Source organism: Theropithecus gelada, chromosome X (genome assembly GCF_003255815.1).
Source record: "Theropithecus gelada isolate Dixy chromosome X, Tgel_1.0, whole genome shotgun sequence".
In the NCBI taxonomy this organism is placed as follows: domain Eukaryota; kingdom Metazoa; phylum Chordata; class Mammalia; order Primates; family Cercopithecidae; genus Theropithecus; species Theropithecus gelada.
This window is the reverse complement of record NC_037689.1, coordinates 148,231,460-148,247,805: the sequence shown is the minus strand read 5'-3', so window position 1 is coordinate 148,247,805 and position 16,346 is coordinate 148,231,460. Positions and strand designations below refer to the sequence as shown.

The 16,346-nt window shown below is 42.1% G+C and overlaps 1 protein-coding gene across 6 annotated transcripts in view; it reads right to left on the bottom strand.

Annotated features, from left to right (window-relative positions):
* MTMR1 (myotubularin related protein 1) overlaps positions 1–16,085 on the bottom strand; it is a 78,124-nt gene extending 62,039 nt beyond the window's left edge. For all 6 annotated transcript variants that reach the window (XR_003117671.1, XM_025373559.1, XM_025373557.1 and 3 more), the window contains exons 1-2: positions 15,772–16,085; positions 10,185–10,290 (exon numbers count right to left, since the gene is read on the bottom strand). Coding sequence is in view for 5 of the 6 variants with exons in the window: in XM_025373559.1 (XP_025229344.1) it covers positions 10,185–10,290; positions 15,772–15,926 (261 nt within the window). In the remaining variant the exon portion in view is untranslated. The remainder of the gene's footprint in view (positions 1–10,184; positions 10,291–15,771) is intronic.
* Positions 16,086–16,346: the final 261 nt, after the last annotated feature.

Sequence of the window (16,346 nt, the reverse complement as noted above, 5' to 3'; positions counted from 1 at the left end):
AAATAAATATCAGTTTTTTTATAAACTAGTTGTCTTTGAACTTATGCCCCTAAGAGGCTTCTTCTCAATAAAACATTGTAATATTGGAGTAAAAACTCCACTATTTTCTGCCTTAGGCATAAAGTCTATAAATATTTTTGCTTTAGCAATCAGATTGCTACAAAATACGTATTTTAAAAAAAAAGGTTTTACTCTGCTAAGAAGTTGGGACTGTCAGTCAGGAGGAGATGGTTCTTGCTCTAGTAAAACTAAGCATGTTTATTGAAGCCTCAATAAACAGAAGTCTATGCAGGCCAATAAAAATCTAAAACAGTCTTCCCAATACATTTTTTAACATCATCATCAAAATACAACCCTGGGGCCAGGTGCAGTGGCTTACACCTTGGCTTCCCAGTACTTTGGGAGGCCAAGGCAGAAGGACTGCTTGAGTCCAGGAGTCCGAGACCAGCCCAGGTAACATAAGGAGACCCCATCTCTACAAAAAATAAAAATTAGCTGGATGTGGTGACGCATGCCTGTAGTCCCAGCTACTCAGGAGGCCAAGGCGGGAGGATCACTTGAGCCTAGGAGGTCAAAGCTGCAGTGAGCCTTGATGGTGCCACTGCACTCCAACCTGGGCAACAGAGCAAGACCCTATCTCCAAAAAAGAAAAAAAAAAAAGTACAACCCTGGTTTTTGGGAAATTAGCCACACCTAAACCTTACCTGATACCTTTGTCAAATCTTGACTGAAACAATCACTCTTAAGGCCCACCATAAAATGTGGCAAATGAGCTGTTCGTTTCTATCCTGGCTGAAGTATGCTGGCCCAATTTCCATTTACAAAAGTAATGAATATATTGTTAATTGACTAGTAGAAGGATAATTGTTGATATTCTTGCTGTTAACTAAATTTATTATAAGAAACATAATAACTTCTAACATCTTTTTTAGCATAACTGTATTTTTCAGTTGTTATAAATACAATGATACAAATTTTTACATGCAATATAGAATCATTCAGCAGTCTAAAAATCTTGACTTTTAAAATTAAACTTTAAATTTTGGGATAATTGTAAAACCACATGCAGTTGTGAGAAATAATACAGATTCCATGTACCAGTCACCCAATTTCCTCAATCGTAGCATATTACAAAACTATAGTACAATATCAGAACCAGGATATTGGCATTGATTACAATCAAGATGCAGAAAAATGTCATCACTACAATGAACTCTACTGTTGACCTTTTATAGCCACATCTTACTCCCCTCCCTGCTTTCCTCTCTTCTTGGCCCCTGGCAACCACTCATCTATCTTTATTTCTATCATTTTGCCATTTGAAGAATGTCATATAAATGAAGTCATACAGTATGTAACCTTTTGGTACTGTCATTATTTTACTCACGTAATTCCTTTAAGATTCATCCAAGTTGCTTGTGTGTATCATTATTTCTTTTTATTGTTGAGTAATATAGTCCATAGCATGGATGTACTACAATTTGTTTAACAATACACCTGATGAAGAACATCTGGGTGGGTTCCAGTTTTTGACGATTATGAATAAAATTGTTAAAAACATTCATGTACAGGTTTTTATGCAAACATAAGATTTAATTTGTCTTGGACAAACGCCCAGGAGTACAATTGTTCGGTCATATGGCAGGTGCACATTTCGTTTTTAAGAAACTGCCAGACTGTTTTCCAGAGTGGCTGTACCATTTTACATTCCCATCAGCAATCAGTGAATAATCTGGTTCTCCACATTTGGTGGTGTCACTTTTCAAAAATTTCTAACCATTCCAATAGGATGTAGTGATATCTCACTGTGACTTTAATTTACATTCCCCTATTGAGAAATGATCCTGAACGTCTTTTCACGTGCTTACCTGCCATGTGTATATCCTCTTTGTTGAGATGCTTCATATTTTTTGCTCATTTTCTAATTGGATGGTTTGATGTTTTTACTGTCGAGTTTCAAATATTCCTTATATATTCTAAATACTATTCATCTGTCAGATATGAGGTATACATCTATTTTCTTCCACTCTGTAGCTTGTCTTTTCATCTTAACAGAGTCTTTCATAGAGCAAAAGGTTTTACATTTTGATCAATTTTTCCTTTTATGGATTGTGCTTTTGGTGTAAAGTTTAAGAAGAATGATTTACCTAGCCCCAGATCCTTAAGGTTTTCTTTTTTCTCTAAAAGTTTTATACTTTTAAGTTTGTGATTCATTTTGAGTTAATTTTTGTATAAGATGTGAGACTTAGATCAAGGTTTTTTGTTTGTCTACAGATGTCCAATTACTCCAGCAGCATTTGTTGAAAAGTCTATCTTTCAACCATTAAATTGTTTTCATGTCTTGGTGGAAAAAAAAATCAGTTGAGCATATTTCTGTGGGATGACTTGTAGGTTCTCTGCTCTGTTCCATTGATCTGTGTGTCTGTACCTCTGCCATAGTCTTGATTACTGTACCTATACGACATGTCTTGAAGTCATTTAGACTGATTCTTCCCACTTTATTCTTCAAAATTGTTTCAGCTACTTTAGTTCCTTTGCCTTTCCATATAAGTTTTAAATCTATATCTACAAAAAATCTTTCTGGGATTTTGATAGGAATTGTGCTAAATGTGTATATCAATTAGGGGAGAAGTGACATTTTTCCTATATTGCATCATCCAAATACATGAACAACGCTGTATGTATCCATTAATTTAGATCTTCTTTGATTTCTTTAATCAATATTTGATAGTTTTCAGCATATGAGTCCTGTTCATGTCTTATTAGATTTATACTTGCTATGGTTGGAATACATCCCCAAAATTTCATAAGAAAATATTTGCAAATCACATCTCTGGCAAGGTATTAATATCCAGAACATTAAAAAAAAAAAAAAAAAAACTCCTACATCTCAACAGCAACAACAAAAACCACAAACATCACAAATAACAAGTGTTGGCAAGAACATCAAGAAATTAGAACCCTTGTGTACTGTTGGAGGGAATGTAAAATGGTACAGCCACTGTAGGGGTTCGAACACGTCCCCTAAATTTCATGTATTGGAAACCAAATCCCCAAATTCATGTTTATTGAAGGTAGGGCCTTTGGAAAGTAATTGGGATTAGATATGGTCATCAGGGTAGGGCTTCCATGACGGGACTGGTGACTTTATAAGAAGAGAGATCTGAGCTAGCAGGTTTGCTCTATCTTGCCATGTGATGTCTCCTGCCGTGTCATGACGCAGCAGGAAGGCCCTGACCAGATGATCACCCCTCATACTTGGACTTCCTAGCCTCTAGAACTGAAAGTAGTACATTTATTTTCTTTACAAATTACCCAGTCTGTGGCATTCTGTTACAGCAGCAGAAAATGGACCAAGACAATACCTAAGTATTTCATTGTTATAATACTAATGTAAATGGCATTGTGTTTTTAATTTTGGTCTCCACATGTTGCTAGTACATAGAAATGCAACTGACTTTTATATATTAATCTTATATCTATATTGTCTTGTGACCTTGCTAAACTCACTTATTAGTTTTAGGAGGTTTTTTTGCTGTGTTCTTTCTTCCTTCCTGGTGTCTCAGGATTCCTCCTTTTACTGCTTCCTTTCTGTTCAGAGAACTTTCTTTAGCCATTCTTTTAGGATAGGTATGCTAGTGACAACTTCTCTTCCAGTTTTCCTTCATCTGAAAATGTCTTGATTTCCTCTTCATTCCTGTAGCATATTTTTACATGGTTGACTTTTTTCTTTCAGCACTTGAAAAATGTTGTGCCACTTCCTTCTGACCTTCATGGTTTCTGATGAAAAATCCACTGTCATTAGAATTAATTTTCCTTATAGGTAAAGTGTTATTTCTCTTACTACTTTCAATATTTTTTTCTTTGTTTTCAGTTTTCAGAAATTTGACTATAATGTGTCTTTGTGTGCATTTGGGGGGATTTCTCTCATTTGGGATTCACTCAGCTTCTTGAATCTGTAGGCTTACGTGTTTTGCCAAATTTGGGGAGCTTTCAGTCATTACTTCTTCAGGTGCTTTTTCAGCCCCATCCCCTCTCTCTCCTTTGGGACTTTGATGACATAAGTGTTAGATCTTTTGTTATACTCCCACAAGTCCCTGAGGCTCTGTTCATTTATCTCTGTTACTCAAATTGGGTAATTTCTATTGTTCGATTTTCAAGTTCACAGATTCTTTTTGTCTGTCCTCTCTATTATGGTGTTGAACCTATCCTTTGAGTTTATTTCATTTATTGTATTTTCTAGTTTTAAAATTTCCATCTGGTTCTTCTTTGTCTCTTACATTTCTTTGTGGAAACTTTTTTTTTCATTGTTTGTTTCAAGCGTATCTGTAACTGCTTATTGCTTACAAAAAAGCAATTTTATGATGACTTCTTTAAAATCTAACATCTCTATCATCTCAGTTTTGACATCTGTTGATTCTCTTTTTTCATTCAGTTTGAGATCTTCCTCATTCTCTGTATAACGAGTGATTTTTCATTAACATCTGCACATTTGAGGCATTATGTTTTAAGACTCTGGATCTTATTCAAACCTTCTGTTTAAGCTGGCTTTCTCTGACACTGCTCCAAGAGAAGAGGGGTACTACTTCATTACTTCTAGATAGGGGTAGGAGTCCAGGTTCCCTACTCAGCCTCCACTGACACTGCAGAGTGGAGGGCTCCTCATTACTGCTGAGCAGGGGTGAGAGTTCTAGCTCCCACCTAGGCTTCCACAGAAACCTCCCTGGCTGAGAGAAAAAGGGGTGCCTCATTGTTGCCCTTGATACGGCCTCTACTGACACCATACTAGAAGGGGCAACCTGCCTACCAATAGATGACAGTGAAAGTCATGACTCTTCACCAGGTCTCCCCTGATACCACCACCACTCCAGGGAGTTGGTACGCCTCAGTATAGCCTGGCAAGGGTGGAAATCAGGCTCTCCCAACTGGCTTTGTTGGTGGGGTGGGTGTGGGTCATAATTTTTTTCTGTGGTGTTTGGCTGGAGTAGAGTAGTTAGTGTGTTTTCTTTTTGCTAGGTGCCCCTTTCCTGGTCCTCTGGCTAGACAGAGTAGGCCTTTCTTATCTGCGCCTGTTGGCATTTCTGACTTACTGGTTTCTTCAGCAATGAGTCTGGGACATATGTGGTAAAAACAACCCCAGGAAACTCACAACCATGTCATTCCCTGGGTCTTGAGGTCCCTAGCTAGTCTGCCTTTTCTACCTTTCAGAGTATTCTTATGTTTATTTTGTAGATAATATCCAAGGTTTTCAGTTGTACTTAGTAAGAAGAATAAGAGAAAATATATTTGCTTCCAGTTTTTCCAGAAACAGAAGTCTAAATCTTAACATTTTTAAGAAATAATTATTTCCCACAAAAACGATGATAGGATAGCACTCTTGTATCTATTACAGTGGTTACAAACTGGAGGCCTATGGTACCATAGGTTTTTTAAAAAAAATTAATTGCTGTTAGGTGGGCATTCTGTACTCTCCAGTTCTCTACAGCACTCCTCCATGTCTGCCTAGATTTGTGAACTGTCCCATGAAGGCATCTGAGTTTGCAACCTCTGATTTATAAGTCACGAGGCCAGGCTATAGATTACAGACATAGACTTCGAAAGTTCATGCTAAAGCTTCCCTTTTCATAGACTAGGGCCCAATTTAAGAAATGTTAACCAAGACTCAGCTCAAGCATAATGAAGCCTTTCCTATACTCTGCCATCGACTTCCCTCCAAATGTAATTACTGTACTATCCTATCCAATGATTAAACTTAGTACAAGGTCATCTCCATTTTCTCATTTTTCTTCAGAATGTTTAGAGAAGAGATATAGCTACGGTGTGTGTGTGGGTGAGGGAAGGAGAACAGAAAAGAGGTGATGATAATGATGAAGCAAGAGGAAGGAAGATGATCACATTAAAACTATAGTGTCCTCAGGAAGGGGAACATCACACACCGGGTCCTATTGTGGGGAGTCGGGGGGAGGGATAGCATTAGGAGATATACCTAATGTAAATGACGAGTTAATGGATGCAGCACACCAACATGGCACATCTATACATATGTAACAAACCTGCACGTTGTGCACATGTACCCTAGAACTTAAAGTATAATAATAATAATAATAATAAAACTATAGTGTCCTAATTTTCATAAAGCTGGCCCAAATCAAATTCTTTTGAACACAATTGAATAATGTTCTACCAAGAAAGGCATTTAGAGGTGAATAATCTAATCCAAGCCCCTTTATCCTTCCAGATAAGGAAACTGAGACTGAGAGACTATACAAGGTCACAAGCTAACCAATATTGTTTATACCACCCCATCATGTTCTCTTTTCATAGCCTAGTCCTACTTTCCAAACAATGGAAGCTGTGATCAACTATGTCACTTCTACCAATAGTTCCTAAAAATGTTTCCATTTGTAACTGTATTATTTCATCTAATCTACAGATTACATTCGAATTTTGTTCTTAAAATTTCTGACAAATTCAAGAGAGATTTTTTACCATTTGTTAGCCTAGTAAAAAATGAAAGCAATTGAGTTGGTAGTGGAGGGGGAACAAGCAAAACAAATATTTTATTACATTTTGTCTAATAGTCTTAATTATCAGGCCAGTCTTCAGGATGACTCAGTATTAAATCAGGCATTTATTAATTTAGCTGCCCCACAATTCAGTATAATAGCTATCCACTCTTTCAGCTGGGACAATGCTTGCCAAACTTACCATTTCACATACCACCTCAACAAGTTTGGTTTGCTGTATCTGCAAACTGCCCATACTAATTTTATACTTACCTTTATACTGATTTAAAATCAACTCCTTTTTAATACTTTGCCTGCTCTAAGCCATAACATCCACTAAATCACAAGCCTGATGTGCTGATTTTTCTAATACACAAGAAAATAATTACATAGCTACTAAAATATGTCCATGGACATACTGTCTAAACTCACCTCATGTGATACCAGCTATATTCTGTACTTTAGATGAGCTGACCCTGGGCTGACAATTTATGATATGAGTAAATAATAAAATAATTATTCTCCAATATCTGAGTTGCTAATTATTCAGATTCTTAGTAACATACCAGAAATACAGGGTCCAATCACCAATTTCAACAGATATAAACTCAGGAAGCCTAGGTTTTCAGATTTTATTGTGCATAAGAAATATATGAGACCCTTGTTTCCTTGCCTCAGAGACTCTGATTCAGTAAATCTGGAATGGAGCCCAGGAAGCTGCATTTTTACAGGTACTCCAGGGAATGCTGTTTTCGGAAGACCCAAGGGTCACATTTTGAAAAACAGTGGATGAGGCCAGGTGTGGTGGCTGACACCTGTAATCCCAGCACTTTGGGAGGCCGAGGTGGGAGGATCACTTGAGCCCAGGAGTTCAAGACCAGCCTGGGCAACATAGTGAGACCCCATCTCTATTAAAAAAAAAAAAAGAAGAAGAAGAAGAAGAAGAAAAAGAAGAAAAAATAAAGAATGAAAAGCAGTGGATGGGAATGGGGTGGGACAAAATCTTAAAATCACTCTAGTTTTTCAATAGGATGACTTGAGTTCAAATCCCAAGTCTAACTGTATGACCCTAAGCAAGTCATTTCATCTCTCTAGGCCTTGGTTTCCTCATCTGTTAAATGATGATTGTAATAATAGCTACCTCAATGGACTTTTTTAAAGAAGCAGGATATCTCTATGTTGTCCAGGCTAGAATGCATTGGCTTTTCACAAATGCGATCACAGCACATTGCAGCCTTGAATTCCTGGACTCAAGTGATCCTCCCATCTTAGCCTTCCAAGTAGCTGAGACTACAGGCCACCACACCCAGGTTCACTGGGTTGTTTTAAGGCTTAAATGGATGACATGTCAAAAAGCATTACAAAACCACAGAGCTTATATATGTTAGAGGGTTGATGATGATGATGATGACATAGAACCATTCTCGACAGCCTGTTACAACTCAGAAGACAATCAGCATTTCAAATAAGATGCCAAGTGCTCTGCTCCATATAAACATCTGCTCCCATTTAATTACTGACGTTGAGCTTAATCTATAATAAATTAGCCCCCAAATTAAGTGTGTATTTCAAATAAGACACTTACACAATAGATAATTTCAAATATCAACTGATGACTGCAACTTAAATCCTCAAGGAACTTTATCTGGATCTTCAGGGTCAACCCCATGCAATAGCTCCCATGCCAGCAGGGTCCCAAAGGCCCATTTTGGTTACCCTGATTTTAAGAACTACTTTATAGGGAGCATGTACAATTATCTTTGTGGTTTAGAAATATTTTATGTATTTATTATATTAAAAAAACCTCTCCTTGAAGAAAGTGTAACAACCCCTGAATTATAAATTTAACACCAACTTTTCAGATTTAGCTACAGGGCAAATATAACAAAGACAATTATAAAACATGCTCCCTTACAATAATTCATCAAAGACTTTAGCTATGATCTGATGTAGGAACTTAATTTCCAAAAGAAAGAAAGCCTTATTTTTTCTGAATACCATCTGTTCAACCATTCCAACATGAGCTAATTCTGCTACACAAAATTTGTAAATAGACTAAGATTGAAAAAACTTAGTTGCTTCATGTTAAAGTACAGATTCAGTCTGATCTATTCATGTAATGTTAGAAAGCTATGCACACAGTCGACATCCAATCTTTTATAGGACACACACAACACTAACAACTATTCAATCTTAACGAAAACATTACAGTTAACTCATAATTGTCCATAAAGAAAATCACCCCGAGGTGTGGCAGCTATTCTCTGCTAATATGGGTTCTTAAGTCTCTCAGCAGGCAGTTTCTCAGCTAAGGTGCAGGCAATAGGGCAACTGGAACTGGTGCAATCCGCAGCTGGTCAGTGACCAGTCATTCACGCATCGGTGATGCAAAAAATGCTTCTCCCACCTGGAGACAGTGTGTTTGCCCGGCCAGGTTTTAAGGTCCAGGAGCCCTAGCTGCTCTTTTATGGGCAAACATGAACACCAGATAGCAGGAAAAACTATTAAGAAATATACTGTCTTCTAGCTGGGCAGATTATCCAATTTCTGGTAATCCACAGCTATGCCTTCCTTTGGTAGGCATAATCAACAGCATCTGCCAGTTTGGATGAAGCAAGAGACAGCACCATAGCCAAATCTCAATTAGTTGGCCTCCTGAGCCTGTTTCTGCCCTTGTTATTACCCTATGAGCTCTAAAGAGAAACTGAAGATAAAGCTCCTGGGAGCATCTACTAAGAATTTATTAGGATCTTTACTGTAATTCTTGATATTTGTAAGATTTGATGTCTGGCAAGGACCATGATTTTGAGAGATTGTTAACTAATGGTAGTCTGGGATATCAAATGCATTTTACACACACTTGTGAAAAATCAATCATCTCTTACTAGCAGGCAAAAATGGCTACTAATAAACAGAAACCTCAATTTAGGCAAACATCACTACTGAAATATAAATGTGATTTCATTTAATGTACCTATTAATAGTTTATTGACGTTAAAACGAAGTTAGTCTTTAGCGTTAACAAAGATGGAGCAAGCGATTTTTTTTGGTTTGTTAATTGATTCAATATTTATTGAGCAACCATTATGCTCCAGGATTGCACCTGGGAAGCCAGTGGTGAGTAAAACTGCCCTAGTCTCTGCTGACAAGGAGCTTATCACTTAAATTTAGAATAAGCAGAGAATCTAACTTTTAAAATAAACAAAAAGATTTTCACTTCAGTAAGGACTGAAAAATGAGGCTGCCCATACAGTACTCTTGAGATTTTGGAAAGGTTTTTATTCATTCTAGTATCACATGTTAATGCTGAATACTCACAGATAATACATTAAAAAATTGTGAAGTTAGGGAAGTATTGTACATCAAGATATTTTCTGAAACTCACAATACTAACAAAGAAGCTATATGCATTTATTATTATAAAATGGAACTTGATTTTTAAAAGAATCATCGTCATCTAAAGACAGCTTCTCCTCTCAATTACAAAACTATATGTACTGGATACTGGTAAAATTTCTCTTCTACATTTTAGATCTAACAACAGAGAACCTTTCGTCCTTATTCTCGAGCAAATGGCCGTGTTGCATCAAAGGGCCAACGGTTCACTTGAATTAAAACTGCAAAGCTTCTTGGCTACTTAGCATACTGAAAATGAATTAAGCACTCAATGTTGCTTACCTTGTAATCTCTGGATACATTTTCTGATGTCACTGAACCTGAAATCTGACTAGAAATTGTAGCAGCTATAAGCTGTTTACACCATTCAACATGTGATCCTGTAGGACTAAAAAAAAATAGCATGGATTACAAAACATTATATCATAGGATCTCAGTGAAAAAACTAGCACTGAATAGGAATATGATAATACTTCTTTTTTTAGATGAACTAACTAGACTCTTTGGTTACCTTTACATTTAATCTAAGAACTGAAATAGCAACTGACAACTAGGAAATAAGATTAGGTTCCAGGTTAATTTTAAATGAATCACCCAATTTTCTCAAAAAAAGTTGAAGATTCTAGGTGTTAGTTAAGCTTACTATTCTCTACCATTTAATGGAATTTTACTCTATTAAAATTATACAGAAGAAATCCTTTTTTTTTTTTTTTTTTTTGAGATGGGGTCTCACTCTGTCGCCCAGGCTGGAGTGCAGTGGCGCAATCTCGGCTCACTGCAACCTTCCACGTTCAAGAGATCCTCCCACCTCAGCCTCCCATGTAGCTGGGACTACAGGCACATGCCACCATGCCCGGCTTGTGTGTGTGTGTGTGTGTGTGTGTGTGTGTGTAGACAGGGTTTTGCCATGTTTCCCAGGCTAGTCTTGAATTCCTGGCTCAAGTGATCCACCCGCCTTAGCCTCCCAAAGTGCTAGGATTACAGGCATGAGCCACCGCACCCACCCGGGAGAAATATGTGAAATATTTATCTTACAGCATAGGCTTTTCAAACATTCAATTAATTTCATGTTGGTAGTTTTAAATCTAGAAAATAGTATACTTTTGAGTGAAGCAAAGTGACTCAGAAGAAAATCATGAGATTTATAAATTACAGCCTAGAAAAATGATATTCTGTGTAGTATTAACAATACTACACTTCTGTAAGTGCTTTGACAACTTACAAATGGTTTTTATTTTTTATTTCTTTTTTTTTTTTTTTTTTTTTTTGAGACAGAGTCTTGCTCTGTCACCCAGGCTGGAGTGCAGTGGCACGATCTCGGCCCACTGCAACCTTCGCCCTTCCGGGTTCAAGCAATTCTCCTGCCTCGGCCTCCCTAGTAGCTGGGATTACAGGCGTGTGCCATCATGCCTGGCTAATTTTTGTATTTTTTAGTAGATATGGGTTTTCACCGTGTTCGCCAGGCTGGTCTCGAACTCCTGACCTCAGGTGATCCGCCTGCCTTGGCCTCCCAAAGTGCTGGGATTACAAGCACAAATGGTTTTTATTATATCAGAGCCTCACAACCATGGTGTGATGAGAAGGCAGAACAGGGACTAGCCGACTTGTCTTTGAGGAGAGAAAATTGAGGCACGGAGGTGACATGCCCTGTGAGAAAGTAGCTGTCCTCAACAGGACATGGAACAACGAATAGTGACTGACTCACTGCACTGAAGCCAGCAGCACAGATGCGAGCCAACCGCTTTATATGAAAACACAGCAATGCAAAGAAAATGTCATCTTTCACTCCCACAGAGCTCTGAGGCATCAAAGCATTTTCACACATGTAGCCTTGCCCAGCCTCACAGTGACCCATTTTACAGATGAAAAAATTAAGGCCCAGTTTTGCCCCAGGTCACATGACTGGCAAGTGGTCAGGCTGTACTCACCTGACCTAAAAGACCACATAAGCCAACTAGGCAGTGAGAGATTTAACAATTGCCCCCAGAGGCCAGGTTCCTCTCACAATTTGGCAAAACACTAAGAAATCAAGCTAGAGGGCTAAGAATACTGACAAAAGTTTACCTTGCAGGTAGCTTTCACTGTAAAGAATGTTTCAGGCCTTTTAAAAAAATCACATCACTGATTAAACCCACACTCATGTATCTGAAGGACAGAAACACCTGGAATCCCCAGGCAATATGGAAAATGACCCAAAGAGTAAAATAAAGAAAACGGAAGTTCTGTGCTAGTGATCCAAATTGCAGTCTCTGATCAAAACACACCAGAGGTTATCTGTGTGGTTGAAAATACTGAACGAGCAGAAACTCCTATCACATGCCAGGAATCTATATACCACAATTTCGACCTGAGGGGGAGAAGGAGGGAAAAGAGAGAAATTTGTTTCCTTCTTAAAGGTTAAGTCACTTTCATTCCCGCGTATATCATACTTTGCCTGTCATAATGCCTTTTTCTGTCGGCACCCACCAGTTGCAAACACAGGAAGAAACTGCAGAAACCCAACTGCTGAGCATGAGTGTGACCTGTTATTACCACCTGCCCAGCATGCCTTCCCCCTTCTTCTGATAAGGACCCTCCTCTTTACTTTGGGGAACTGCCCTTCCCCACATCATAGGCTTCTGTGGGGGAAAGTGGAGAAGAAGGCTGACCCCTTCCTCCACCTGCTCCCACTTGTAGGTGAGTTACCTAGGACCAGCCAATCCCAGGCTTTCCTCTTGGATCCTGAAATACATGGATCTGCATCCAGAGCTGCTGGAGGCCACTTCCCACCCCACCCCACCCCTACCATCTTAAGGAACTCACAGGGATTAAAAAGTGAGGGGAAAAAAGAGAGAGAGAGAGATGGGGAGTCCCGACAACACCGTTTGCAACACCGTTTGCAATCCTGCAATCCTCAACTGTGCCTGTGGCCATCTCTCCTCCTATCTGGAGCAGTTCTGTGAGCCAGGACATCTCATTTGGCTTAAGCTAGATTGAACGGTGGTTTCTGTCACCTGCAACCAGAAGCATCCTGGCCAATGTAGTTACGCACAGTGAAACATAGTGGGCTAGCAGACAGGAGGCCTGGACATGAGTCCTGCTTCTGTCACCAGCTAACTCCATGATCTTTGGCAAGACACATCCTCTTACAGGACCACAGCTTCCTCATTATTAATTACAGTATTCAGAGCAGAAGTGAAGGCTCCATAGTCCAAGGGACATGGCCAAGTCCCACCCATAGAGCCAGGTTCCATTCTAGAGGTCACTCTTCAAAGAAAACTGTGAATCTGAGCTTGTTGAGATGACAGAACTGAGAAAGGAGGCCATGATTCCTCCCCCATCCCTTCTCTGTAGTCTGTGCAATTGCCCTCTATACTCCTGGTGTCAGTAACTACTTACAGGCTGGAGGCTCCCAGCTCTGTTTCTCCAAACTGGACTCTCCTGATCTCAATGCTGATGTTCCTACAAGACACGTCCACTAGTTTGGCCCAGAGACCCTGCTAATTCAACCTGTCTAAACCAGCATCAGCCGCTCAGCCCCACAACCTACTCCGCTCCTGTGTTTCCTAACTCAGGGTGCAGCACAGCCAGTTACCCTTCCCCCACATGCTAGAAAGCTGAGGTTTGTCTTGAAGCCCACCCAGCACTCCTCCCTCACATCTGAATGGTCACCATGTCGGGTCACTCTTACCTGGTAAGTATCTTGAAAATCCACCCAGCCCTATTCCTAGTCCAACTCCCCTTTCCAGACCCTCATCATTCTTCTGTGAACTCCACGTGCCTCATGTATTTAAGCCTCACCTATAAGCCCATGACTCCCCACTTTGAATCTCCAGCTCAGACAACCCTGAACTCCAGGCTCAGATAGAACAACTATATCTTTGACATCTATTCTGGGACGTATAATTGGCATCTCAAGTATGTCCAGAGCGAAGAGCCTGCTATTTTCTAACCCTGCTCCATCTTAGAGACTTCTCCATCTCAGCAACACAATTTTCCCACAAGCTAAAGTTCTGGAACTCTCCCAGATTCTTCTCTCATACCAAACAACCACTCTTCAGCAAACCCCATTGGCTCTACCCTGCAGGCCTGCAAATTACATCTAGAATCTGACCACTTCTCCCCTCCTCCGCTCCACTCTGGCCTGAGCCACCATCTCACTTGGCTTACTACAATAGCCTCCTACTGCCAGTCTCTGCTTCAACTCCTTCCCCTTTCACTCTATTGTCCACATAGCACCATGGAGAGCCTACTGAAATCTACAACAGATTATGTCACTCCTCTGCACAAAGTCCCCAATGACTCCCCATGGTCTCTGAGGCTCTCCACCATCTGGCTCTGTGACTTCTCTAACGTCATCCCTTACTTGTCTCTAGCTCCTTCCTTGCTAGTGACACCTAGTCTCCTTGCTGATCTAGGAACACTTGGCTCACACTCACCTCAGGGGCTTTGCACAGGCCTCTGAATAGAATACTATCACTGACCCCAGGTATCTGTATGGCTGGATCCCTCGCCTCTTAGGGGGCATTACTCAAATGTCACCTTTCTCAGGCTTTCCCTGATCATCAAAATCTCTGAAGGAAACCAGAAGATGAGGCATATTTGGGGGTGACACATTCTGGTCTCCTTTGGCTCCTTAAATGATTCTGATGCATGCCCATCCTGAGTTCGCCTCTACCACCTATCTCATTTATCACATTCCATTTCCACTGTTGGTTGGTTTGTATTCTCCACTAGATGGTAAGCCTAGCAAAATGGTAAGACAGCAAAAGCCGTGTTGTGCTATTCTCTGAAGCGCCCAGACCTCGTGTATGGTTGAATATTTGCAGATGTGTGGAGTCCTCACCATTTCAAGTGTTGTCTTAGCTGTGACTGGTTTTCAGTGACACTAACCACTTCGGTAATTTATTAAAATATATTGTAATTACACTGAGGTAGAAACAAAGGTGAAGGGAATGTTTCTTGTTTCTGCACTTTTGGAAACTCCCAAAAGTTTGGCACAATGGTATGACCAGGACAGGCAAGAATGGGCATGTAAAACTGACTGAGTTACATTACAGCAGTGCATGCTGCCTGAGTGCACTCTGGTGTCAGAGAAATGGCCAAGTTGTGGGAAAACTGGATGTTCCGGGTTACAGGATAGGCCATCCCTTGTCGTCGGAGGATGGGGTGGCCCCTCCCAGCTAGACACGGTCACTTTATGTTTCTGATTTCTCTTAGTTCTGCAGCTGCCTCAGTAGCAGTAGGCTTGCTTGTGTGTTCATGAAAACAATAAACTGGTTCCCTCAAAGTGTGAAGAACTGAAAGTAAACCGTTCTGTTTTCTTGCTTCCTGAGCAGTTTGGACGTTTTCCATCTCGGATTTTTGCCTCGATCTGCACCAGCTCCCACGCCCGCGGGGTCCCATCTCCCCGTCCCCACTCCCAATCCCCCATCAAAGACCCCAAGCAGCCACAGCGGAATTGGGGTCTTAAAACCACACGAAGCAAGGTGATGCTAAAAGAGGAGAGCCCGGCTGGGATCTCCCTCCCAAGAGAATTGGTGACCTGGGCAGGGACAGCCAAGCGGTCGCCAAGGGCAGCAGGTGGCGGCGCGGGAAGTGGTTTGACAGCTGCGAAGCCCCTCCCGGGGATCCAGGAGCTGGGGCTCTCGGGGCGGAAGTGAGCCAGGTGCGCGGCCCGCAGCAGGTCCGAGGGCGGCAGCCCCCGGATGGGGCGCTGAGGTTTCCGGGAGTTTGGGGGAGGAGGGGCCGGAGGGGATGGATGAAGAGGGGCAGCCCACCCCGCCTCTGCCAGGCCCTGCGCGGCGCCCGGGGAGGGGGCGGGCAGGCCTCGCGCGGGGCACTCGGGAGCGGGGCGCGAGAGGCCGGGGCGGCCCGGGGCCCCGCTTACCTGTCCAGGGTCTCCACGCTGGGCTGCCGGGAGCCGGCGGCGGCGCCCCCCGCGGCCCGAGGAGGCCTCCTGCCGCCCGCCGGCCCCGGGTTCGGGCCCCCGCCGCCCTCGCAGCCCGCCGCCGCCGCCGCCGCCGCCGCCGCCGGCCTGTCCATGGCGCGCCGAGTCCTGCCGCCTTGGGGAAGCCGCCGTCGGGACAGGAGCGGCGGCCGGGAAGGTTTCGCCGCTCGCCTCCTGCCGCCTGCTCTACCGCCCGCCCGCCTCAGGCGGCCGCCGCCATTAGCTGTCACCTGGCGGCCCCGCGTTACCCACAAGGCCGCGCGCGCGGGGGTCGGGGGGCGGGAGCGGGGGCGGGGAGGGCGGTGCGCGAGGTCGGCGCCGGGAACCCCCACCTCGCCCAGCCCCACCTGGACGCTCGCCCGCGGAGCCTTGGAGCGGGGGTCTGGGACCTCCTGTTCCAGCGACCTGGGTGCGTACAGAGCCACTGGGGTTCGGAATCCCCAAACGGATTATGCGTAGCATGCTTCGCTCTATAGTTACACCGGGTTGACTGCAGAGACGTGGGGTGTAAAAAG